Source organism: Bactrocera latifrons, unplaced genomic scaffold, assembly GCF_001853355.1.
Source record: "Bactrocera latifrons isolate USDA-ARS-PBARC rearing strain unplaced genomic scaffold, ASM185335v1 scaffold_28, whole genome shotgun sequence".
NCBI lineage: Eukaryota > Metazoa > Arthropoda > Insecta > Diptera > Tephritidae > Bactrocera > Bactrocera latifrons.
In genome coordinates, this window is record NW_017536407.1 from 1,471,673 (window position 1) to 1,497,886 (window position 26,214).

General features: G+C 35.5%; 3 protein-coding genes across 14 annotated transcripts in view; 1 reads left to right on the top strand and 2 right to left on the bottom strand.

Moving 5' to 3' along the window:
• Positions 1-300: 300 nt before the first annotated feature.
• LOC108970070 (protein insensitive) lies at positions 301-26,037 on the top strand. Of its 8 annotated transcripts, none has more exons than XR_001993454.1 (6): positions 305-554; positions 14,027-14,066; positions 14,813-14,859; positions 14,967-15,339; positions 15,407-16,052; positions 16,112-16,697. XR_001993454.1 is itself a non-coding variant. In XM_018935193.1 (4 exons), exon 4 carries the CDS (start codon positions 24,516-24,518, stop codon positions 25,800-25,802), a length of 1,287 nt encoding a protein of 428 aa, XP_018790738.1. In that variant the 5' UTR covers positions 311-554; positions 7,655-7,669; positions 24,086-24,386; positions 24,446-24,515; the 3' UTR covers positions 25,803-25,977. The 8 variants fall into 8 exon arrangements, 5 of the variants coding, with proteins under 5 accessions (XP_018790741.1, XP_018790740.1, XP_018790738.1 ...); XR_001993455.1 differs by lacking the exon at positions 16,112-16,697 and adding an exon at positions 7,655-7,669 and having other exon boundaries at positions 15,407-16,026; XR_001993456.1 differs by lacking the exons at positions 14,813-14,859; positions 16,112-16,697 and having other exon boundaries at positions 306-554; positions 15,407-16,026.
• LOC108970069 overlaps positions 561-26,214 on the bottom strand; it is a 176,006-nt gene continuing 150,352 nt past the window's right edge. For 2 of the 3 annotated variants that reach the window (XM_018935189.1, XM_018935188.1), the window contains exon 5: positions 561-2,437. In XM_018935189.1, coding sequence (XP_018790734.1) covers positions 633-2,437 — 1,805 coding nt within the window. In that variant the 3' untranslated portion in view covers positions 561-632. Of the gene's footprint in view, positions 2,438-16,698; positions 16,905-17,074; positions 17,353-26,214 lie in introns of those variants that run through there. The other variant, XM_018935190.1, reaches the window with a different exon arrangement.
• On the bottom strand, positions 4,598-6,588 carry LOC108970071. Of its 3 annotated transcripts, none has more exons than XM_018935197.1 (3): positions 5,854-6,587; positions 5,465-5,779; positions 4,598-4,951 (listed from the first exon to the last, which is right to left on the bottom strand). In XM_018935197.1, exons 1-3 carry the CDS (start codon positions 6,448-6,450, stop codon positions 4,727-4,729), a joined length of 1,137 nt encoding a protein of 378 aa, XP_018790742.1. In that variant the 5' UTR covers positions 6,451-6,587; the 3' UTR covers positions 4,598-4,726. The 3 variants fall into 3 exon arrangements, 2 of the variants coding, with proteins under 2 accessions (XP_018790742.1, XP_018790743.1); XR_001993457.1 differs by having other exon boundaries at positions 4,874-4,951; positions 5,072-5,779; positions 5,854-6,588; XM_018935198.1 differs by having other exon boundaries at positions 4,874-4,951; positions 5,349-5,779; positions 5,854-6,588.

Sequence of the window (26,214 nt, forward strand, 5' to 3'; positions counted from 1 at the left end):
ACAGTAGTTGACAAGTTCATATAAAAAATAGTGTSTAAAATAAATCAATCATACCTGAATGTAAGTCATTTGCAACTTTCCCATGATGGCCCAACCATGATCCAGTTCTCAGTGCACTGCCTTAACGACGATACGCCAAAGATCTCTGTCTCTAACGGTACCACCGACTTTTGCGCTCTCGCAAAACACTTAAAAGAGAGTAATCGCCCTCATCACTGCTTCCAAATGAGTCTGCTATTGGAAAAGCTTTTACTTTGGAAACTTTTTATTACTCAAAGACACAGGTATTATGAAGCTATTCCACACATAAGAAGAATAGTTTACAGTTAACGACTGAGCCGCGACGACGATCCATTTAATGGAATAGAAAATTGATGTGTTTTTGTCTTAAATGTTTTATGTACATACATATGTCTGTGTTTAAGATCGAAAATCTATAAACCATCATTGAAAAGCTACACACGTACTCAGTTAAATACAGAAATATATACACAAGTATATTTCACCACCATTTTCACAGGATTTTAAACGAGTAACGGAATACACAATTGCCAGTAAGTCTAACAACGCCACAATGAATAACATTAYATATAGTATGTGTGTGTTTGTGCAATAAGTATGTTTGTATCACATTAATTTTTGAAGAACTCAAAGGTGTGCGCCAGAATTTTAGCCTTCTGTTGCACCGAAATGCGCGCATCCACGATGAAGAAGGTGAGAAAACGATTGAAGACATCGGAATCGACRGCTTCGTTAATAGCGCGTTCTGTGGCGTAGATGCAACCCAAAGGCACACCGGTGCTGGTCAACGAAATGTTTATGTGGTATATATTATTCGGTTGCAACAGCACTGACAGCAATACCTCGCAGGGTGCGTGCTGTTGCAGGATCCGCATGATTTCGCCATAGAGATTGCGTTCGATGTAAGCACAACGTGGGTATTCGCTGCACTGACAGTAAGGACAGAAGCTGGGTGACTCCTTCAACGGTAGCTCGCCGGTGCCATGCCCGCAGGGCAGACCTGTACTGGCCGCCGAACTGGCATGACTGCTAACCGGCACGCTCGAGGTGTTTTTAGGTGTTACCGGCACAGTGGATGGTGGTGAACTTTGCGTTGCTTCGTCTATGAAAGGTCGCCAGCCGAACGTGGCGTTGGTTTGGGAGAGTTTGCTTTCTGCATTCCAGTAGGTTTGCACCGTCTCTGCTTTCATTACTGGGCGTGGTCGTGGTGGTGGCGGTGTGGGTAGACGCGGCGTTTGCGTAACGGCTGTGCACTCGATTTTCTTTGGCGTCGCAGCTTGCTTTTGTGCTAACAAAACAGCGGCWATCGCTTCTGTATGCTGGGTCTTCAGTTCGGCGAGTAAAGTGGATAGTTCGCGTAGTTTTGTAGCGAGCGCCGTGCAACGCAACATTTCATCRGGCGGTATGATTTCTGTCTTCATGTGACCGAGTTCACGGCGCAGTTSATTGACTTGTAGTTCCAAATTGTAAATGCGATTGCATTGCTGTGTGATAATSTCTTTGCTAATATCCGGCGCTTTTGGCGGTGCAGCCGGCGGTTGTGGCGGCCGTTCCACTTCGCTTTCACGACAAGAAAACGGCTCCTCTTTTACTGCATAAGTCGGCTCGGTCGGTGCAGCTGGCGTTTCTATGGGCTTCTCCGTCTTTCGGATGGTGGGAAATGGAAATATGCTTAGTGGACATGGCGGCTTTTCCTTACAAGACTCTATCTCCGTTTGATCTGTTTTTGCTGCGCCGCCGCAATTAATGTCGAAATACTTTAGCGGATTCCAGCTGATCATATCCAGCATAGTTTGTTGTTGCGTGCTTGTGCTGGGCGCATCACTTGTACCCACCGATTTTTCAGCGCATCTGCGTGGCGGTGTCATTGGGGGTGGTGTTACGGTCTCCTGCACTGGCGCGCTCTCCAATTCACGTTTCAATTGTGTACGCTCCTTTGAGGATTCTCGTGACCTATCTGGCGTCTTAAGCCTTTCTGGCTTTTTCTGCCTTTCTTTCTGCGTTATCTTCTTCGTTTCTTCCAGTTTCTCGCCACCTGGATATACAACATGATATTTCGGTGTTCGCTTTGCCTTTTCGCCTGCTTCATGACAGCCATGCTGCAGTATACGATAGATGCGTCCACTTTCGCAAACAAATGATATTTGACTTGGCTTAGGCTTTGGACTCTTGGTATGCTTCTCCTGCCTTACTCGCTCTTGTCCGGGTTGTAGAAATTTATGGCGAGACTTCTCGGGTTTTATAATTGGCGCTGTCTCTTTGGGACATTGACAATTCTCGTTATTCGTCCGTGTTTCATAGGCGCCACCCCTTAGGCGTATCTTTTGCCCGGACGGTGAGAGCAGCCCATTGTCTCCGTAATCATATTTCGGATCGATAGTGATGAATTTCGAATTGGTCAGTACGCGAAAGGCATCTAAAATAGAGTAGAAAAGTGCACAAGTGAGCAATTTTAGTATTATTTTTATGTTTTTTATGTTGGTAAACATTTTCTAAGAAAAATTATAAAATGTCAGCTTCAAATCTTTTACATTTTGAAAGTGTGTCAAAGCAGAAATTAATATTAGAAAGGAATTCATATGTAAGTAGTGAAGAAGCGAAGTATGTTTCTTCAAGAAAAGTGGCCGGTTTATAGATTTATATTTTTTAAATTTTCCATACGACCTTAAGTTGTCGGCATTTTTAAAACTGAGTACAGTTACCAAGCGATAATCTCAGAAAAATGTCACCAGATTTTGTTAATTTTTGACACCAACTCCCATTCGAATAAGAAAAAACATCGACTTCGCTCGCTAATAGTTATAATACCCTTCACAAATACAAAATATTTCTAATAAGAACTTGATTTTGATCGGTCAGTTTGTATGACAGCTGTGTGCTCTAGTGTTTCGATCTGCAAAATTTACTAGAAAATTACATAGTTGCTTTTGAACAAGAACGGATTTCAAAATTTATCAAGATATCTCGGCAAATGAAAAACTTGACTCCGATTGTTCAGTTTGTCTGGCAGCTAGCTCTTAAAGTGAGTAATATGTGAGTCGCTTATTCTAGGAAAAAAGCTGTTGGACTGCGATATGTCGCTCTATGGCTGATTTGTAGCTGGTTTTTGTCTATTTGGAAACCGTTGAGGCAGTTAACCAGGCCTATGATCTTTCATATCTAACAACTATTTAAATATATAGGACTTTAGTCAGACCTGGTAAACAGTCTCAACATTCTTTACATATATGAAATTCGGCGAGGAGGGTGGTAATCTGTCGGTAGATTATTAGCGTTGTAGGTTTCCCTAGAGTTGTTATCAAGGGGTTACATTTGTTTCCACGGGTAAAAAACCGACTTTTTTCAACAATATTTTTCTCATATGGAAAATGAAATTTTTCTACCTTTATTAACAAAGAAATAATATTTTAAATTAKGTCAAAGGCAAAAATGTGCACCCACGTTGGCAGGATAACTCCTTACAGGATCATCTAAAGTGAAAAATATATGAATTTTAGTTAGAATCTTAAGTTAGAGCTTGGACGAAGAAAAAAAGGAACAGAAAGTTGGATTTTTGGTAGACATTTAAAAAAAATTAAGTTTTCTGTGAAAACTTCGCGRTATTTTTGATTTTTTAATAGTTGTAATCGAAAAAAATCATTCAATCAATTGTATCTCAAAGACCTGTAAAACTTCATGAAGATCGGTTGAGTAGTTCTCGAGAAATCTTGGCCAACTGACTTCAAAACCACAATTTCGAGAAAAACGCCTTTAAAGACAACGCACTTAGGCTAGCTGGCCTCGAGCACACAAGTTCTCAAGGCTGTAACTCCGAAATTATTACTCGGATTAACTAAAAAATTTAAGACAATATTCTAGAGGTGATGTAGAATTTAATAAGCCAATAAAAAAATTGATTTTTGAAACCCGTAAGCCCATGTAACTCCTTAAAATCCGGTTGGAAAAATAATTAACTCAGTCGAAAAGACGAATATAGAAAAAATATATATCTACAAATAGAGAAAGCGGTAGGCAGCATAGCAGGGACACCAATTTTTGTGCTTAAACTATAGAATGTCTCTCAAAAAGTATAAGTATAATTAGTTAATTAGATAAGAAATGATAACAGAAAAGTACTACAATGAGCAATAAGTAGTAAGACCTTGACGTCCCCCTCAAACAAATATCCTTGTCCACAATACTCTTGTGCCAACGTTTCGTTCAATCCTCGAAACAGTTGTTAAAGTCAGTTTCCTGAATGCGTTTAGCGATTCCCGTTTAATGCCCTCAATGTAATGGCCAGGGAATAGTCGCACAGACCTAAATCAGGCGAATATGGTGGTTTTGGCACGATATTGGATGAAAATTTGGCGAAAATCTCATAAAGAGTCAATGCAGTATGCGACGAATGAATTTTCGCATGAAATTTAAATTAAAAAGTCTTACTGGGCAAAAAACCCACAGTATACTTTCTTAACCCAGAGCCCCACAATTAAGAGCAACATCATGTTTTTGGAAAAAAAAAATATTTATTCAAATTGCAATTAGAGCAAATAGGTACTCGATACACTATAAATATATATATATATATGTATATGTAAATATGTAATATAATATAATTKAAAAATGATGCAGGTAAATATGGTACAATAATACTTTTTAAGTAGTGGCAAAGAAACACAATAAATTTTTTTTAAAGGAAGCAATAAACATRATGTTTGTATAATTATGTATACATTGTTTCAAGCCGTTTTCGGAGGTTTATATCTTGCAATTTTTTCAATACACTTTTCGCCTTCTTTTCGGCTGCATCGATCTGATTGCTAATTTGATCGATTGTAAACGCCTCCAATTTTATAAGTTCAGTTGCTTCTTTACAATTAATGATGTCATCATCGTGGATCTCAATGCTTTGTACACAGTCTTTCGTATATCTTTCTGCTTCCTCATACTAAAGGTATAAAAGGGCGGAGAGTTGCAAGCATTAGCAAAATAAACAAAAAATTAAAGCYAAGCGAGTATATTTAAGTAAAAAATTCTAAAGCGGAAAAGAAGAAGTCAAAGAGATTACCTAATCATCAGTACCCGAAGCCGCGTTATCGGTTGGCATATTTGTGGGAATATTGCTACAAATACTATCGAGTTCAAACTAAAAGTTTACAGATCCTGTCTTCAAGCGATAAGGCACAAATGGTGTTTTAAGGGGGAAGAGATTGAAATAAATAATCCTGTATATTTATATAAAATATGTGTAATGTCAACTATGTGGCATTTTGAAGTTTACTACTGTCGTAAAGCTCTCTCTTTCTCGCGCTTTTTAACTTCCTCTCTGTCTCTACATTACTCACTCCTTTCACATCGCAAAACTCAAGCGTTATATTGTYTCCTCATTAGCGCTTTTTAAGACTTCAGCTAGTTGGGCGCGCAGTTCTTCAAAGGTTTCCCATTTCAAATTACGACATACCTTCTCTATTTCCGGATTACGATACTCATGATCGTCATAATGCGGGTACATCGACACTATACACGAACTCATTATCGTATCCATTGCTGCTACCACGGCACTGTAACTGTGCGACTTGTGTATGATTAAAGCTTGAAACAGTGTCTTGCCAACCAGTAGATATGTTTGCAAGCCTGGAAAGGCATTATATTCCCATCCAATGGTATCATTATAGCGTACAATTGAATAGATGCTATCACGCACACTCACGCTAAACTGTATTAGCAACCATGGATTGTTTTTCGGTACGGTGGTGGCGTCCACATCGAGATTAATCTGTAAACAATTGAAGAATTGAATTTAAATGCATTCGTAAAATTCGAAACTTCAGCTTTATTTCTTTCGCATACCGATGCGAAGCTACCGGAGATTTTCTCCGTTATGTTGCTAGTCACCCTAGTCAAATCATTTATTAATTCGTCGGCGTTACTGTTACGTGACAGTATCTTGGCCTGCGTCAACCGTTCGCCATCACGCACAAATATATCCATATCGCTAACGTGCGGATTCTCAGTTGATGACAAAGGCACCGCCTGTTCCTCATGTAGTATTCGGTGCACCAAACGATTGGCAGCCGCACGATATTGTACGAATATGTTCGATTTGAATATTGGATATTTTTTACGATCTTCCTTTAGCCAATCGTTTAAGGCGCGTTGCACGAGCTTCACATTATCAGCGACGGCCAACATTCTGCCGGTTATTGTTGCTGTACCGATATTATAACTCAGGATATTACCCGCATATGCATTGGTATAATCGGGATCTATTAAGTCCATGCCATGTATTAAACGATAGACGCCATAGTCGGGCACATAAAGTGGATCGTTGCGCACAAGGAACCACGACAAGCGGCAAGGGCCCGCATCACGCGTTGGACTCGATTGCCCAATTAAATATTGTTCATCGCTAGTATTTAGAATGTTACTTGGTGTTTTTGCTTCCATTTCGCGTTTAGTGTGTGTGCTGTGTTCAGTTAGCCGCTTGAATTTAGACTAAATCACTGCGTTCGGTTTGGTTAGACTGTTAGTCTATTAGACTGTATTTCAATTTGAGTTGTTTGTTAATTTCCGTTGTCTTTTCTACTGATTCCTTTTGCAGCTATTCGTTGTCTTTATACTAATCACCTATATGAGCGGTATTCCTGCTGTGAAAAACAACAGCTGTGCTACCTGGTAGGACTTGGCCGACGTGCAACTGTGCATTGGTGTCAAACGTATGTAAAAGCAACAAAATCTTGGTGCGCTTAAGGTAGGAGATATTTGATTTGCTGTCTCTCATCTTTTCTGATGCGCTCAAAAATATATACATTTGTATGTACACAGAAGATATATGTATGTATGTGTACATAGATCATATATGTAGCTTGGCGTGAAGCTTACTTGTTTCGTTCGAAAATGAACTAGGACGAAAAAGCCGAGATTTGCCAATTTTCAAAATGCTCTACAGCATGAAGTTTCTGAGATGCTGACTAACAAAGGGTTCCTCGTATATAGCTAATAAGTCAAAAATCTGCGAATCGATACCAAGCCCTGACAGACAACTTTGTATTTTATATGAAACAAACTACTGCCATAACTAGTTGTTTTGGTAGACCATTTCACCTCAAAATTTTCAGCAAATTTTTTTTACGGCCAATTTTTCTCATTGCATTTTTCATAGAAGCTTCTTTCATATGACACCTTCGTCTAATATTCGTAAATAGTTGTTTTTGCCATTATATTATATTTCAATAAAAGTAGCGGTCATTAGCATTATCCAATCACTCTCATTCTCTCCAGCTTAATTTGCTGGCACAGCTTCGGAAAATAGTTCACTAAAACCACTCGCACTTAACAGTTTAAGAAAARCAGCAACAAAATAACACTGTCTTTTCTTCACAACTGCACCACAAGTAACAATAACAAAAAAACTAAAACATWTTAGGAATAACAAAAACAAATAGTTTTGCGAATTTCATTCCAGYTTCTTATCTCTTAATAATTTATCTTAATTTCTATGACATATTCGCACACGCATTAACTAAATAGTCGGCATATATAATATCAATGCATTCGGTTATTACTTTTGAAATAATATTTTCTTAAGAGCACTTAAAATAAGTAATTATCGTCAACGAGTGTTTAATATTTGTATATTATTTATTTTCAGTAATTGTGCTCCAGGGTAAGTAAATTTCAATATGTTTGCATTATTGCCGCTATATTTTCGGGGTAAATTAAACGGCAAGGAGCTTATATAAATATTATTGCATATATTGTAGTTATATGTATGAATAAAAGTGAAATATTTAACTCCAAAAATAATATAACGAAAATAAAACGGAGCCCCAATGCAAAGTGAGAATTGACAAAACTATTAGCTTGTGTTCGCCATGGACTCCGCAGCTATGTCTTCGTTGCTTTTTTTTTCTTTTATTTCGGTAGCTCGTAAAATTAATCGACGATGGCGAGAATATTGTAAAAATAGTAAGAGCGGTAAGAGTATTAATTTTAGCTTGACTCACTTGCTTTCCAAGCCAATAGAACATAACCTAAATATGCGCGGGCAATTGGCAGTGTCGTTACCCCTATAAGAATAGTTACATATACCATTTGATCATAAAAATGTGGTGAAATTCTGGTTGGAATACATTCATATACCAGATTTGTGTTTTATATTTCGAGTTTAAGGAATAAAAACAAATTAAAATCAACGAAAATCTCTTTAATGTCTTCCAAAATATTCTCCATTACTAAATCTATACTTTTGCACGTATTTGAACCAATTAGATATCTACAAAAATAYGCCTTTTGGCCACATCAACATTCACTAAAGGAGTCGAAAAATATTGATCTTTTAGTTTATTTTTAACGTGGGAGAATAAAACGAAGTAATTTCTTGCCAACTCCAGATTATACCGTGGAAGTCTCCTCCAACAATTTTTTAGAGTGTTCAAAAATGCAGCTGTTTCAGTCGATATATGAGCGTTTGTATTGTCGTGGTGAAACTGCTCGGTTTTTAATTCTATTTTTTTTGTCAGAGTAGAATATTTTAAGTTACTGTTAACAACTTAACAACATAAATAGCGCTTGCTTGTCAAAACAAGGACTGTCATATTCCAAAATATCAGTTACGTATGACAACATACATGAAGATAAGGTTTCAGAATCAACTTTTAAATATGAAATAATTAAAACTATTTTTTTTTTTTTTTTTGGTAACCATGTATGTATTTCTAATAAAAAAGCTACCTTGTGAGAAGTTAATACTTTGTAAATTTTCAATAGCGCACCGAACACTCCCGACAAGCTTTAGCTTAGAATTGTTACATAATCGCAAGCTTCTTCACTCATAACCAAACCGTACTGAATGCTGAGTCCCTTGATGGACGATGGTGTTGCGTAAAGTACGTGAATTTTCATAATAAAGTTGAACGATTTGTAAACGATGTTCAGACGTAAGTCTTTCCGTGAGAAAATGCTTAACAATACTGAACTAAGGCGTGATCTGTCAAAAAAGGCTTTTGAAAAAAAAAAAAAAAATACCTCTACTTGAATTTCCTTTTACTAGGTCTACTAGACATATTAATATGTACAAAACTTTGTTAATATATTCGTTCTTGCTTTCTTATCAGAATTTGCTTTACGCWACTTCAATTCCAATTTTTTAGCCGCAAAAATTTGAAAAATATGACTATTTGCACAATGCATATATAAATTCCGATCAGATTAACATTCATATTAGATTAAACTTTTGAATGCATTTGTGCTCATAATTCATGATACCATCAATGGTTCTGTAAGATTCGCTTTMGTTTATGCCTAAATGAATAATTTATTTATAATATCATTTTAGTTCTGAAAAAATAGGATTCCTAGCAGTAAACAAATATCGAACTTTATTAAACATCTTTTATGAGTTCTTACTTTTCRTGCATCACTTTTAGATTCTAGTTGGACAGCTCTCTCTGATTCTTWAAATAATTATGTATCTAAATTAACCGAAAATTTATCTAAATGATTGCGAATACTTATTTACTCTTAGCATCTTGAAGTTTGTCAGCATTTTTTGAATAACTGTTTCATTATATGGTGCTTTATGGTTATCTAGGAAAATTTCGACTATCCACAGTAAATATTTCCAAGCCACACATTCCGAAATAGTTATAACTTTGATGAAATCAAATCTCAAAAAGAGAAGCGTAAACAAAATTTTGATGAATAAGGTCGTAATCTGTACACTTGAAAGCAACACAATTTGCTAAGACCTCGAGTGAAAAAAAAAAAATTACTTTTTAGACCTGTGCTATTTATGACACTATGCTAGCACAATTAATACATACATACATATACTCTTAAGTAGCTATTGGTTGACTTTTATACGATCTGCTTTGCCGATGGCTACTTTTACTATATTGAATAGTAAGCCTGAGCTTATATTTTTGAAAGGCACTATTTCAAGTATTTTGTTGTACAAATTTTTGCAAGAAATCTTACAGTGGAAAATACGGAAATGGAAAAGAAAGGCATTCATTGAAATTTATATGTTTAATAGATTTGAAATTGGTTTAAAAATTTAGTAGATTTCAAAGTTTTTAAGAAATTAATCGTAGAATTACCAGATTACTGTGCAATAAATGCATTTGTATTGCAAAACACAAAAAAAATATATATATATTTATTAACTCTCAACTTACAAGAAAGCAGCGCTCAGTCACAATTAAMTGCATTCCTTTATACATATTTTTGGATCAATAGCCAAAACCAAAGCAATTGCCGCAATCAAAAATATATTATATGCCAAATACATTTTCACAAACAACAAAAAAAAAAAAAAAACAAATCCAGAAACAACTATTCAAAAATTTAAGAAAATCCTGCTGTTACAGTGCCTGCAATTGGTGCATACTATGAATCTTGGTATTCAGTTGCCAAGCGGCTATTGTAATTGACCTAGACCTAGGAATGATATTAATTGCTCCAGGTTAAGAGGCAAGTTTTAGCCTGTACTTTGTATGTACTTAATATAATTACAAAATCTTTTCACATACACATGCATACAGGTATATTTGTTAACGTGATATTTGGTATAATAGAAGTAGTAATTTCAATAACGAATTGCCTTGGAATTATAGCTATAACGATATAATAGAAATCMCTCATATTGAAACCAAATTTGAGTTTTGGTTATATAAATGGTATATTGGTTATATCTAACTATATATATCTTATATTTGATACAAACATATGATTATGTAATATGATCTAGTGAATTGTAAGCAAAAAAATAGTGTCACAATTTCGTTTTTTTTGGTGTTACGTTATTTTGCATTTTAGGTAACGATATGTACATACTTGTAGCATTTAAAAAAGTATACATTATTTTAATACATATTTTACATATTTTTAATTTAGTAATTTTAGTACACACTCTTTCCTGGGAAGTTTGCTAATCTTAGTTAAAAGGTGTTTTCAACCTTCAACTGCAAAARCATCTACCTTAACTGATTGTTTTTCCCCTCACTGGTTTCTCTTTCAATAAGGAATATCCGCGCATATCGTACTGTATTATAACTACGTGATCTTTAAGAAATAGTATTATTGTCCTTTGGAAATTTCGTTACATCCGGGTAAAACTTCAGTAAATGTAAAGGTTTACAGTTTCATTAGAGGCTAGTAACGGTTTTATTTCAACTAAGCAAATACCTTTGGCGACGCCAGAAGTGTCTGCAAACATTGCATCTGAATCTGAAGGTACATGTAGGTATGTCTGTAAACACCTACACCGTTTTTTGATACTTTTCGCCGTTTTCGGCTGAAGATGAACTCGCTACTATCTAAAAATATTTCAATACCGCGATTTAACCTGCGCTTTTGTTATTGAAATTCAGTAAACAAGGTGAAAACCAAAGACAATTGATTATTTTCGCGGCGGCAACTCGCGTACATTCGACCGGTATGAAACCGACCCGCCCGCCATTCAAATAGATCGCCGAATTCAAGGACACGTGGAGTCATGTMTATGCGTTGTTGTGTGACATTGACATATGTACGTACAGACTAGAAAATATACGGCTGTTTTTATACCTGTACTAAAATTGTGTATTTGTGTATGTGTGATGAAGAAAAATATTTCTTGTGTTTTTAGTACTACTAGCATTTATATTGCAAGTATTATTTGAAAATTATGATTTTATAAATACAATTTAATGAGTTTAGACTAATTGAGGGAAATTTTAATTATAATAGTAACGAGTTGGAAATGCAAAAATGTTTATTTATAAATTTTAGAGCCGTTAGAGACTAGACTTTCATATACCCACATGAAAAAGTCTCACGATCATRATATCACACGATCTTGGTGGCCAATCGACCTGCCATCGCGGCCAATAGAGCCGCCTTGCTGGACCAAATGTCGCCGAGATCAAGAASTTTAATTTMMATCATAAAAAACTGACCTTTTGATCATGGCGCGAYAACGGTCGCCATTGGCGGTTGTGTTCGCACCGACATCATTTTTGAAGAAATATGAACCATTGGACCCACCAGCCCACCAAACCGTTGTTTTTTCTTGCATGACAGCTTTTGAATCTCTTCAGGTTGCTCGTCGTCCAAAGTTTGCTTGTTTATATATCGAGTAAGTCAGAAATGGGCCTCATCGCTGAACAGAATTTGGTTCTAAAACGTCGGATTAACCGTCCGGTCTAGACTGACGGGCATTTGCATGCGTTTATGAGGTGAATTTTGCTCGCTCCCTTTTCTTTCCAAGGCGATGCACCTCATATAGCTTAAAGTGCTTGTATGGTAAACTTTTCCATTTTAGGCGATACATATCTTCAAGAAATAATTTAAAATCGACAATCAGCTTTTGTGAAAAACAATAAAATAGAAACCGCGAATATTTTTACTTAAAAATTTTAGTAAAACTTCATTTAGAAGTCCATTTTCGCTTTCAAAATCGCTGGCTCGAAACCGGTTTTAGACTCAGTCCCTTAGTTAAAATCATTCAGAATAATCTGTAGAATATTTTCGGTACACGTGATTTTTCCTTTTTCTTTGCTCCCTGTTAATCAACGCTTTAAAAAATGTGTCCCAATGGTTGCCCTGTAGTCGGAAGTGATTTTTTGGAAAGCTGCCAACAGATGGCTATGTATGGTAGGTCAAAATTTCTGCAGTGGTTACATTTCCAACTTGAAAGCCCCTGAGTAGCCTACATTGCCAATCCGGTCAAAAAGTGCTGCCATAAAAATGAAGTAGCTAATTTTCTTATTGCTTTGATTATAAAGATTTGAATTGGACAGAGTGGAAACCGATTGAAACTATGTAGCTTGACTTAGTTTAAGAATTACAAGYTACTCGAAAACTGTTGGAGCGGACAAGCCATATTTGTTATTCAAAGCTTGAACTGGCATCATTTTGGATACAATCATAGTTTTTTTTACCATTTTAAGGGGCTATACGGGTTTTACGACTTTAAAGTCTTATTTCAATAATATCTCTAGAATATTGTGCACAATGCTCAAGGAAATAGTTTTGGAGATATCGCTCTAAAAAGTTGACTACCCCCTTAAAACTTTTTCAAGAAATAGTGTTTTCAAAACCTATTTTCAAGATTAATCGCGAACTACTCAAACGATCTTAATAAAAYTGTATACAAGTTTTCGAGATGTAGTTTACAAAGGTCTTGAACTATGGTTTTCTTCAACTCCAAAAACTTAAAACAAAAATGTCGAGCAATTTTCACTAAAAATTGAATTCTGTTATAACAAGTCTTTCAAAAATACAATTTTTACTTTGTATTMTCCTCCATCCAATACGTAGTTTATSTTCGTAATTAAAACATATATATTTGGCTTTTAATTTCGGCTGATCCTGTAAGAAGTTCTGCTGTCAACTCGCAGACACGTTTTTTACGAAGGACTACCGGCAATGATATGGGAAAGACCACATTTTGAATATTTTCCTTCGAAATTTTTAGAAAATATTTGTAAAATATGTGTCTTTGTAATAATAAGAAGTTTAAATAAAATATTTAATTTTTTTATTTTAATTATTAAAAATAGGTCGGGTTTTGCTCGACAAATCTTATGTAACCCGTAAATGAGGTATCCACATACCGTCTTTTAACCACTTAATGAGTTATCCGCGTACACTCTTGTATCAATAAATTCGTTAACTTTGTTGTTGCTTGTAAATTTTTTCAAAAGAGAACGAAAAGTATGCGAGAAGAGTAATAGTGAGAAGAATAGTGACTCGAAGACAGATTATTGATTTTTTGTTGCATTTCGATATTATTGGTAACCATTTTTAGCAGTTTTGTTAACCGWAACAAATCAAGAGACTCAGACATCAGACAAAATTCAAATATTATCTTTTGATATTATTTCGATTTGACCTTAAAACAATTTCGAAAAAATTAAAGAAGTATTATTAAAAAAGATTTGTCTTTAGGCATAAGTCTTTATAACTCGGCTTCAGAAATATATCGCTTGTATGTCTGAACAATTTAAGTGCTAATATATGTTTTTCTGTGTTTCACCAGGCTGGCTATTTTCAAGRCGTGTTCGATTGTGTGAAATTTGGTAAGTGCCGCTTAGAAGTATCTAAATTATTTACACTATATACGCACAGCTTTAAAACCAACAAAAACAAGTGAGCAGGAGTTATGTTCGGATATAACCGAACATTTTAAAATGTAGAAACTTGCAAGAATCAAAGCCGGAGATGTAACTGCAGCAGTTGGCAAAACCTTATGGTGTATAAAACTAAGAGAAGTTTGCGCTGATTTTAGCCAAGAGTATATACTGTTATTAAAAAAAGATGCTTTCTGAATTTCATTAAATTTTCTGAGAGGTTGACCTTAAGATGCGCTATAAGGTTAACCGAAAGGTCGAATGTTATGGTTATGTAACCGTTTTTCTCAGCTTTTTATACCAGATCTCACAGATTGATCGATATGTTCGGTAAAAATCAGCTATATAGTATACTGAGCTCTACATATTTGGTATATGGGTTCTTTAAAAGTTACAGTCCGAATTCCAAAATTTTTCGACATTGCCATATGATAATCTTGAGGGCACTGTTTGTGTTAAGTTTTTAGCTTAGCTACCGCGGTTTAAGGAGTCAACATTTTACTTTTTGTTTTCGAAATTAGCACCCACAAAGGTCATAAGATACCCAAATGGATTAATTCACATCACGCTCAATATTGGGCATTACTTATACCAGAAAATAGCTTAAATACTTTTTTTTTTTTGGTTTTAAATTTGTATGCTCGGTATAAGTGTATAAATGGATAAATGGCTATAATATTGTTGTTTTTTTCCAGTATCTAATGTCAATCAAACATGCATATTATTTGCGCTGCCGCGTCTGGTAAAATAACTGTGAAGTTTTGTAGCCAATGCATGATAAAGATCATACTCGTATTATATGTTTGTAGCCAATGCATGATAAAGATCATACTCGTATTATATGTTTAGGCAAAACGCGCTACGGTTATGGTGTGARCTTCGGTCTAGGAGGATGGTGGAAATAGAGGACAGGCTCACCAATTTAAATAATTTGATCTGTCAAGTTAAAGAGGAGTATGCTTTAATGAAAGAACCTRCAGCTAAGATGTCTAAAAGCTACAAAGTCGCTGATTACTTTAATCAACTAGTAAGGGCAGATGAAGTTAGAATGGCAAGAAAAAAACCTAAGACTCCAGTTAAAGAATCTGTAACAGAAACTGCAACAGAAACAGAAACAGTTCCGGACCAGCCAAATACTCGAAGAAGACCGGTGCGTGGTATCGCCACAGATAACGTGCACATTTGTACCGGTGCATCGGATGACGAAACAGGTGACGAGCTGGTGAGTGCCAGCAAAAYGCAGTTTTGAAACACTTTCCAAAATCTAAACATTTCTATAATCGTTCAAGGATCCTTGCTAAGGAGTATGGAAAATATTAAAACATTTCGAAGGATGAACAGGAAAAGAGACAAGTTACGCAATACTGTTAAAAGTGGCAAATTTTTTAAAGATGAGAACAAAGGGAAACAAAACACCAAAACCACCACAATCAAAAAAAGAACCATACCACCAAAGCAAACAAGATATAGACCCGTCCGCACTAGAAATTTTGGGCCTTTTAATAACGTGGGCCAAGTTAACAGAGGAAAATATATTAGCGTCTCGAGAGAGGTACATATATGAATGACCTCATAAGTTTCTTCGATTCAAACCAGCTTATGATAAACGGTGTAGAGTGGGTTATTAGCGAAAAATGTGCGGAACTTGCTAGTGCAAAACTTGAAAGAGACCATCAAGGAGGAAACGCAGAAAACAACTACATAAATGTATAAAGGAGCGGAAACTTAAAAAGAAATATGGAAGAAAATTAACGTAAATGGGTAAACATGATGATAGATGTACTATAAATGATATAAGAACAACGCTTCATGCAGCTAAGCACGGCACCAGAAAAATGTAGGCATTTGGGGGAATCCAGCCCAAGCCACTGCCAGCAATTGCAGCAATAGGTGTCTGCTTTGGAAAATAGTGCACTGACTTGTCGCTGAATTTAAGTAGCTATCAGCTTTGCAGATGTGTGTAGCGCTTATTAAATATTTTCCAAATTTTGCAGCTCACTTAGGACTAGTGGTCTAAGCAGTCTAAATTTATGCGATTGCGCTTACAGAAAATGCTGCCTTACCTAACTGAAYTTTGTTTATTATAAAAATCATAGCTCCCGCATAGTTTTAGTCGTTAATTATTTTTTTAATTGCGGCTCTGAAATAAATCTGTATTATATAAAACATCTGAAGTTGTATGTAAGTAAGTGAGTACTGTAAGATATATTCTGTAAGAATTGTGGTGATCTAAATGGTATGTTTTTAGTTTCCCAAGTTAAGTTTCTACCAAAGATTTTTTAGTTACAAAGACTGTACAGAATTTTGAGACGATTTGTGAAGACTATTCCCTGATTTTGAAACTTGTGCTTTTTTCCGTTAAGTTACGTTTTTGTCTCTACTTATGTGCATAGTATATACTCGTATTATTTAGTGTTTAAGGTTTTTATAGCTCATTTTAGATTTTTTGATTTTCTTCATATATTATAAGTAATTTATGCCATGTCATATATTTTCACATGCCAAATGTTAAATATCTCTATGTAATCATTTGACWAGTTTGGACGAATAAAAGACTTTTTCACTTTTATATACAACTTACTCAATAGTGTTTTGCCTTTTAATGCCTCGTTATTGCTGCGTACTTGAATTTGCTCAGCGGTTGTAGTTTTGCGCGGTATTTTCATATTACAGGTGCAGCCACTGGCTTCCGCTTCAAAAGTTAGATAAGGATCGGCGTTGGGCGTTCTAACGACCGGCTTTAATGTGACTATGAATTTGGTGGGCTTCTTCACAGGACAATAGCAGCTGTGAGGCAGAAAGGACGAGAGAGACAGAGAGTGAGTTAGAACTAGTCAAAAAAATCGAGAGGAAAGAATCATGCTTAGTTTGTAACAGATTTTCCAAAACTCTAAAATTATAAGCTGCGTTAAGTGAGATTAATTTTTCAATATGTTGCGCGACATTTCCCAACTCACTTCTCGCCACTGGCATACATGAGCGCACGCATCGCTATGGCTCGTGTCAGCTGCTTTTGTTGTTGCTCACTATAAATGCTTTTCATTGTTTATTCTGTTTTCAAATTTTGCAAGAGAAAAAGTGTCTCTTTGCTGGGTTTTGTAAATTTTTATTGCTGTAGTTCAGCTTCCAAAATAACATTGCGAATTTAAAACCATATCATTTAACACAAATTTAATTTACTTAAAAATTCTTTGCTCAAAAAATAATCCAAAACTCTTTATTGACTTTTTGGCACACTTTCAATTTACGAAAATTTGTGTTTTTTTATCAATTTTTTGTTTATATAAAGAACATACTCAAACGATATTTTTATCAACTGTCTTTTTAACATTTATAAGTGACTGAAATCTGAGTACGTAAACAAAAATAGAAAATGGGATATTTTTTTTGAATATTTTGTGTGTTGTACCAGATTTAGACAAATTATAATTTTTTTTTTATTTTCGAAATTATAATTTTACTAATATGAAAAATTTTTGATTTCTAAATTGAACAGAAATTTATATTTAGTGATTTAAGGTAATTAWAATTATGTAAGAAAATAATTACAATAAATATCAAAATAAACTCCAAGCCAATATAATTGTAAAGCTAAGCACTTWTGTCATCTTTAGGCCCATTGTGCTRCCGTGTAACCAAATTATTCCTTATTCAGCAACTGAGCTGGTTTAGTAAAAACCTGAGTCTCAGTTSTCCAATGACTCTTAAGCTGGAGCATTAAGAACCATGTAATATTTTCCGTCTCATACAGTTGAAGGCTGGACGTTCGCATAGATCATGTTCCGCATTTCACCGACTTCACTTTTTTATTTTCTGATTTTGGGATCTTAAAGGTAGTTGCCCTGTAATGACCCCTACAATGTTACTAAGCTCACTTTTTTCTAGAAGTACGAGCTTTTGGATCTGTTCACCATCAAAACCATGCATTGGTTATCGAGGATAATTCTACAGCCTTAATTGACGTAGTTTTTATTGCGTGCATAATCATCCATTGCACTTGTTCCAGAGGTTTAATATAGCACTGCGGAGAGGATGACACTTCTTTAGAAGTACCAATAGCCCATATATGATCGTAAACCCCATTTTGGGGTAATGACTCTTCTGTAATAGTTCTAAATTCGAAGAACTTTGGAATCCCTGCTCTCAATGCATTCTCGCCAGTTGGGTATAATATCAAAAACAGATAGATAGATTAAAATTAATTGAATTTCGCACTGCAACCTATGCTCTGTTGTGCCCTTTTCTATATTACATATGGTCATAAAAGGTCCAGCACTCTGAACAATTCCAGGAGCTTGCTAGGTGTGACTGAAGTGGTGATCCATATCCATGAAGATGGATTGCTGGGCAATCTACAATCTAGTGCTCTGCATTTTCATGTTCCATGTCGCAAAGCTTGCAGTTTCCGCACAAGACAATGTCCAAGTTGGACAAGTGCTTCCTTATCCTGCAGTGCCCTGTATAGAGCGCGACAAGGAGGTGGAATTTATAAAATCTACTTGGGAAACTTGCAAACAGGGTTTTGATACATAGGTATAGAAAAATTTTTATTGGAAATATGCGATTTTCTTATTCAATACAATTAGCAACCTTCAGATATTTTATTTACTATATAGTACGATTTGTATTTTGATTCCGAAAATGTCTTCGTTTTGGCGATAATCTCTTCATTTTTGCTYAACTTTTTTAGAGAACTACAGAAAATCGTTATCGCAAAAGGAATTTGAAACAAAATTTACGCAATTTCCTCATCATATGCCGATGGCTGCCCCCTAGAAAAGTATAAGCATGTACAATGTACATTGTACATATCTATGTTTACACCAGTTTGTGGTAATTTTTCAACAGTGTTGTTAGAGATTTTTTTTTGCTCATTTTGATTTACTAAAACCGAATTTGATAGTAAAAATTTTCTAAAACGTAGGATTTTTTGTACAGTAGTCAAGAGGTGACCTCCACTCAAATACTCCACATACCTCCTCCTACAGCTGTGGGAAATTTTGCTGTCATATTTGTTGAGTTATAATAGCTTTAGATGCAAATTAGTCGAAGGATTACCGAATTTAGCAAAGGGATTCATAAAATTGAAGTACCCTCCCACGACCTTCATAAAATGTGCAGCTATACAATATTATTGGAGGGCTAATCTCTTTCACTTATTAGGTATTGAAAACTATTGGACAAAGAAACGAAAAAAACAAAGGAAGTGAGTGACACCCCTTTGCAATGAGAACGTGACTTGTATGATCTATTGTTTCGTAACAATAGCAACTCTAGCGAAGCTGAAAGGTTAGTAGACAGATTAAGAACTAAAAGCGGCGCTGTTTATGTCAGCTTACGCGCATAATCAGACAAAAACATACTTGATCGTGCAGGTAATTCACGCAAAGGATACACAGTGATGCCTCCCACGGGTCTCGTGAATTTCTAATTTTCATAAATTTATGCATCTTTTGAATAATTTCACATAACAATCCAGAAACGAAATGAAATGAAAATGCAACGCCTACTTAAGTATTCACCGGTGCTCGTGTAAATGAAGAACCACTAAGTGAAAGTGCGTATTTTGAATGACTAAAATAACACGTTGAAATTATGGCTTGATTGTATTCGTTATTTACGGTAGTTGATCTTAATTTGAAGTAACACTTGAATGTTCGAAAGTGTTGTCGAAAATAAACATTTGTCGTTTAACTGATTGTTAGCGATTATAACGGTGGATACGGTGTTTAATTGCTGTGGATTGAGGAATGYATTTTCCATTGTAATATATTTTCTTAGCTTAGAAGCAATTCATATCTTAGATTTTACTATACTTTAATTATTTAGCAAGATGTAAGCTGCTTGATGTGATAAAGAATTTGCGCATGCGCAATTGTATGCAATTTACTTATCACAGACAACTACAAATAAGGCAACTAGAGAGCCTGATATTGCTGCTGATCGCCCAAAAGGTTGAGAAACGTTTAATTCGTATTTCAAAACCCAATTCAGTACTTTTATGAAATCATATGCATATTTAAGAAACATTTTCAAAGTACGGTTAGGAGCTCAGACTGATTGAGTGAACTTTATGCAACAATTGGTATATATCGAATAAAAAATWGCTTACCAAAAAAGAAATTAGGGTTTTGTTATAAGCTTTCAAGTAAGATATCTTCAAATTTTCTATTGTAATCGATTTAATAGACATATCCTTTCCCACTTTTTATTTTCATAGATATTTTAGAAGCTTTCCAAATTTGCTTTAGAAACGTTCCAAAAGTTTGTGAAAAATTTGACTTAAAAATTATGCAATACTATAGCCTCGGTCCAATGTTATAGCCTCATTGTAACCGAATTTAACGCTTTTTCCTTGTTTAAGTTCCTATGAAACTACTTTTTGTGATACAGCTATCCTTTTTTTCTGTTACAGATTTTGACAGCTCGACCTTTTTACCTTTTACATACATACATACGCACATACTGACATGAATTCTAACAATAATCAAGCGTCTTTGAACAACAAAGAGAATCTGGCGCCATCATTGCCGATTGGCACGATCACCAACCTCACTACTCTCTGCAACTCACAAACAGGAGAAGCCGTCAACAATCAAAAGAAACCTTTAACAAACAAAAAGACTATTAATACTTCACATAAAGGAGGTTCGTCAGAAAAACATAAGGCAGCAAATAGTGTCTTTAAAGCGCCACTGCCCCCCAAAAAGTTACTTTATAGAAAATATCTTCAAGAAAGCATGAGGCGTGAGAATACCGAAAAGGCACTCGATTTGTCGAGAAATATAAAGACCGCACCCACCAGACAAAGTAATCCATTACACGGTTTGAAGACACCACATGCGTCGTCACAAAAAAATAAAACGCCAACTGATGTTACCACATCTAAGATTGGTAAACTGACTGCGCCACAACAAAATCGGGATATTGGCGCACAAACTACAACAACGCATGCACAAAGAGCGATCGTCATTGTTTCACCAACACATCACTCACAAAAGCGTGCACAAGCAGCGCAAATCAATGCGCCTTCATACATTCAGAGCAGAAATAATGTCCATGAACAACAACAAAAGAAACTAAAGGTGAATGAAATCGATTCAGAATATATGAAATTGATCAGAGCGCACTTCGACGAGTTTACCGTAGAGAAAGATGGTATTAATTTTGTAACAATAGGTGAAAATGGAACCGTTGTGTGGAAAGAATTTTTACTGCAACTAAATTGGAACAACACAGGTGTGGCAATAACACGAAAATTGCTATGTCATCTCTTCGATCATAAAACCCTTGCTACGCATACATTGACCGGCAAGCCATCGCTGGTGTTCTTAGATAGGCATCAACCCGAAAAAAGGCAATTGAATCAATTGATCGTAGAAGACATAATCGAATTTATGATGCTTCTGAAAGGTATGAAGGCCAGGGATGTGAAAACAGCCATTAATAATAAGTGCGTGAACGTGGCTAAAAAGTTCGTTCGCAGTTTTTCAGCAAAAGCTTTTGCTCCACCGGAAGCAAATGTTACAAGCAAACCAGAAACTATGTTTGCAGTTTCATCTGAAAGAAATGCCATAAGCGTTTCGAAAGTTACATCATCAGATTCATACGAAAGAAATGCTATAACGGAATCGGAAGCTGCGTCTTCAGATTTATGCGAAAGAAATGTTACGATGGAACTGGAAACAGTGGAAGTTTCATCAGATTCTGATTCATCCGAAATAATAGTGGTATGAAAGCTATGGCATTTTTGAACCGACACGCACATCTTTAGATGCACGTAAAAGGGAATGAGGTGTTGGCCTTCAGACCATTGTTGCATCATTATTTCGTTTCTTCAACGAAATATCAGTTATAATTATGCGACTCTTGGAACAAAATATTACTATCGATTATGTAAGCTATTTTGGGATGAACTTCTTTAGGATAAAAACAATAGGCTCTGACTGGCTGCGTACTAATATAAAGCAGCCGTTAGCCGACGGAATGACGTAAATGTAATTTACAAAACTCTAATTATTCTCTACGATCCTCCGAACCCCCCATAAGATAAATGTGATTGACAAATATTTAATACAACAATGAAGCAATTTGCGATAGCCATAACATATTTGACTTAAGTTATAACTAAAATAGCTGTAGATTTAGTAAAAAATAAAATAAAAAAAATCTTAGAATTTATAAATGAGCCTTTTTTATCGCACCTAATATGAAAAATTTCTAAATTTAATTTTCTATTCGAAGAGCATTAAATTTTATTTTATCAGCTAAGAAGATAATATTCGCTAATACACAATGTAATCTAGAACCAGAGTTTTTTTTCTACTCACAGCTTATTGCGTCTGAGAATCGGGATGTTCACTTCTAGTATTAGTGGAGAGGTGTTTCAATGAGTTGGTATATATTACCGTTAGTTCTAAGCTACTAGTGATGATTTCTGGCAAAGCAGAAAATGTATCTTGAACTCATACGACACGTTTTTGGGCATCCTTTCAAGGAATTTTGAAAGCTCGAAATCCACGTCTAAAGACAGGGTCAAGAGTTTATAAAATTACGTTGTGGAAAACATATTTTTTTTTTTATCGAAATTCCCTTTTTTAAGGAATTTTCTTTAAATACGATTTGCCTTTTGCTTCCAAAAAAATGCCTGTTTTGACAATTTTTTACTCGCTGTTGTTGCATTTCTATTTTATTACGAAACTTCACGCTTTGTCTCACGCTCTTTCGCCTACTGAGCGTACTATTCGTACCATTACCCATCTGAAGACTCACTATTCATTATTGTATAATATTCGACTGAACAGACCACCTCCAGCACTCACTGAAGAAAATATTATGTTGAGATCTTAAATTGAAAGCGTACAAAAAATAGAACGAAAATCGCTCGACCTTCCTTAGATGGTTCGCTTCGCTCTATGGGGTCTTGTAAAGCTCGAGGAAGATCAGACGTTTTCGAGCCAACTTTTGTTCAACGATGATACCCATTTTCGACTTAAACAAACAAAATTGCTACAAGACCAACATAAAAATATTCAAGAGCTGCCATTTCATCCAGGAAGAAGACGATTTGGTGTGGTTTGTGGGCCGGTGGAATCATCGGTCCATATTTGCTTAAAAATGATGTCGCTGAGAACGTAACCGGTAATGGCGACCGTTATCGCGCCATGATAACCAACTATTTGATGCCTGAAATTGAAGCTCGTGTTATCGGCGACATTTGGTTGCAACCAGACGTCAACATCGCAACAATCAAATGATTTATTGAGAGAACACTTCAGTGAGAAGGTTGATTGGCCACCACGTCCGTGTGATGACACACCGTTAGACTTTTTTCTGTGGGGATATGTTAAAACAAGTTTATGCCGCTTTTAGATACCGTCGAATTTGTATTTATCCTCTTGTAAGTTTCAATTATTATACTAATCTGGAAGATGAAGTCAGCTAGTGCGATAAGGTAGAATGGGATGCCACAATGTTAGAGATAAGGTAGTACAAGGATAGATAGCTTGATAGGCATTTAGTTTTCATTTAAAAAACAAACAATCCTTCACTCTTGTACACCATTGCATATTCATATTTGAGCCAGAATATATTATACATATATTTTGTGTGAGGTTAAGATTCTTTTATAAGCTTTCATAGCTTTGTAAGCTTTAATGGCATTTCAATACGTAATTCCATTCCCTGATTTGAAGATCTCCTCAATTTTCTAATACAACAAATTTAGTAGACACGTTCTTCGACATTACTTTCTGTTTCAAATCTTTTGCGGAATAAAAAATTTGTTTAGAAGCTTACACAGAAATGGTTAATGCCACTTATGAGTGAATGAAATATATAAAACTCCATATTCTGAATTCTTAAAATATTTCTAAAAGAAAAATATTAGAACAACTTGTGTATGTAAATTGTGTTTTAACATTTTCAAGACAGTTCCCAATAACACTCATTACATACATATTTTATAGTTCGCGAAGGATCAGTGCAAATTCTCTCTTCTTACCGTTATTGCTAAATTGCATATACTAACATCGTTCAAAGCCGGAAAGAGACAGCAACATATTTAATTTGGTAACTTAGCAGTTTTATACTCTCAGGATGATCAGGTTGTTGGGAGCGCGAAGATAAATCAACGAATGACTGATCATTGTCTACCTGTGGCAATCACTTGATACGAGTTTTTTGCTTTAAAAGCCTCGGCAGCAGTGCTCTAGATCGACAGTTTCGTTTCTTGAAGCGATGAACACACATCATCCGAAATCATAAAAGGTGAGTTTACTAGCCAAAAATGATTTAAAAAAGACAATTCTTACTATCTAATTCAACAGGTTAGCTACTTGAAGATAAAGCAACATATTTAAAATTCAAAAATAYGAATATTAAGAAAGAGACTTAAAAATGGGTAGTACATTTAAGCACGCCGAGTTTCCTAAGAATCTAACGCGGCCATTGTTAATAAGCTCGATGCGGAACCACGCAGTACACTTCCCAAAAGTGTGGGAGAACATTCACAACCAAACCATTCACAACCGATCCACTCACATTCAAGATGAAAAAAATAAACTTCCCAATACATTGTCGCATATAATGTATGATTTTAGAGGCAAAGTGCTTAACAAAATTTCATTAAAAAAAGAATTTATAGCGGTGCGGCAGTTACGCATGAATCTAGAAAGTTTAGCTAAAGAAAATATGAAGCCGAAAACGCAGCAGCTAGCACCCGGTGAGCCACTCGATTTGACAAAATCCTCGAATGAAAGGAAAACTAATAAATTACTGRAATGGGAGACCCCGAAGGTGTCGCCGATAAAAGTTGAAATGCCAACGGGTGCTAGTGCAACAACGCTMACACCGGGACTTAGTCAAACACTTAATAGCTTAGTTGAAACACCGTTGCAACCGCAACCACAGCAAGGCAGTTCAACACAAACTACAAAAACAACTGCACAGATTTGCGCAGGAAAACGCGCATTGCCAGCGCAAAGCAGTTCACCTTCATTCAATCAGAGCAGTGATAATGTCGAAGAGCAACAACAAAAGAAAATAAAGRTGAAGGAAATCGTACCAGTTGATATGGATGCGATTAGAGAGCGCCTCAACGAACGCACTATAGTTGTAGATGGTACTGAGTTTGTAGTAATCGGAGCAAATAACACCAGAGTGCTGAAGCAATTTTTACTGGAACTAAATTGGAACAACACAGGCGCGGCAATAACACGAAAACTGTTAAGTCGTATATTCGATCATAAGACACTCGCTACACATACATTGACCGGCAAGCCTTCGCCGGCGTTTTTGAATATGAACAAACCCGAGAAAGGGCAATTGAATCAGCTGATCGTACAAGATATAATCGAGTTTATGTTGCTTATGACAGACATGAAAGCCAGGGATGTGAAAACATCCATTACGACGAAATGCGCCGACGAGTGCAAGAAACTGCGTCACAGTGTTTCAACAATAGCCGTTGCTTCATTGAAAGCAAATGTTACAATCAAATCGGAGGCTATGTTTGCAGTTGCAGCTGCAAGAAATGTCATAAGCGTTCCGGAAGTTAAGTCATCAGACGCATATGATAGAAATGTTACAATGGAACCAGAAGCTGAACCTTTAGATTTAACCGAGAGAAATGTTATAGTGGAATCGGAAGCTGTGTCTTCAGGAGCAGCCGAAAGAATGTTGTAATGGAACCGGAATTTATAGCATTCTGAGATCAACACGCACATTCAGATGCAAACAAAACAATGTATACGTTATTTGTTTTTACTTTTATGTTAGCAAGTTAAGTTCAGTGAATTAACCAGTTTTAGAAAACAAAAACCCAAAAAAATATTTAAGGTAAGCTCTTTAGCTTAAGCTTAATATTTAAGTTATTTATTATACCAAATTAATAATAATTGAAGCAAAAAAGAAAAATCAAAAAAAAATAAATAAAAATAAATATTAAAATAAAATAAAAGCAAAACGTAAAAAAAAAATTATTTGTAAGAAATGCAAATAAAAATTTCATAGAAATCAAAAATAAGTGTCCTCATTTATTACAGCAAAAATTAAAAAAAAAAAAATGTAATAATGGACATATGTAATGTAATAATGG

What these genes read in the sequence shown, in the direction of transcription:
- LOC108970071 (XM_018935197.1), bottom strand. Translation starts at nt 6,450, where the DNA reads ATGGAAGCAAAAACACCAAGTAACATTCTAAATACTAGCGATGAACAA. An exon ending in TCTCCGGTAGCTTCGCATCG is followed by an intron (nt 5,780 to 5,853) that starts GTATGCGAAAGA and finishes AATTGTTTACAG; the next exon opens with ATTAATCTCGATGTGGACGC. An exon ending in GTAATCCGGAAATAGAGAAG is followed by an intron (nt 4,952 to 5,464) that starts GTATGTCGTAAT and finishes TTATACCTTTAG; the next exon opens with TATGAGGAAGCAGAAAGATA.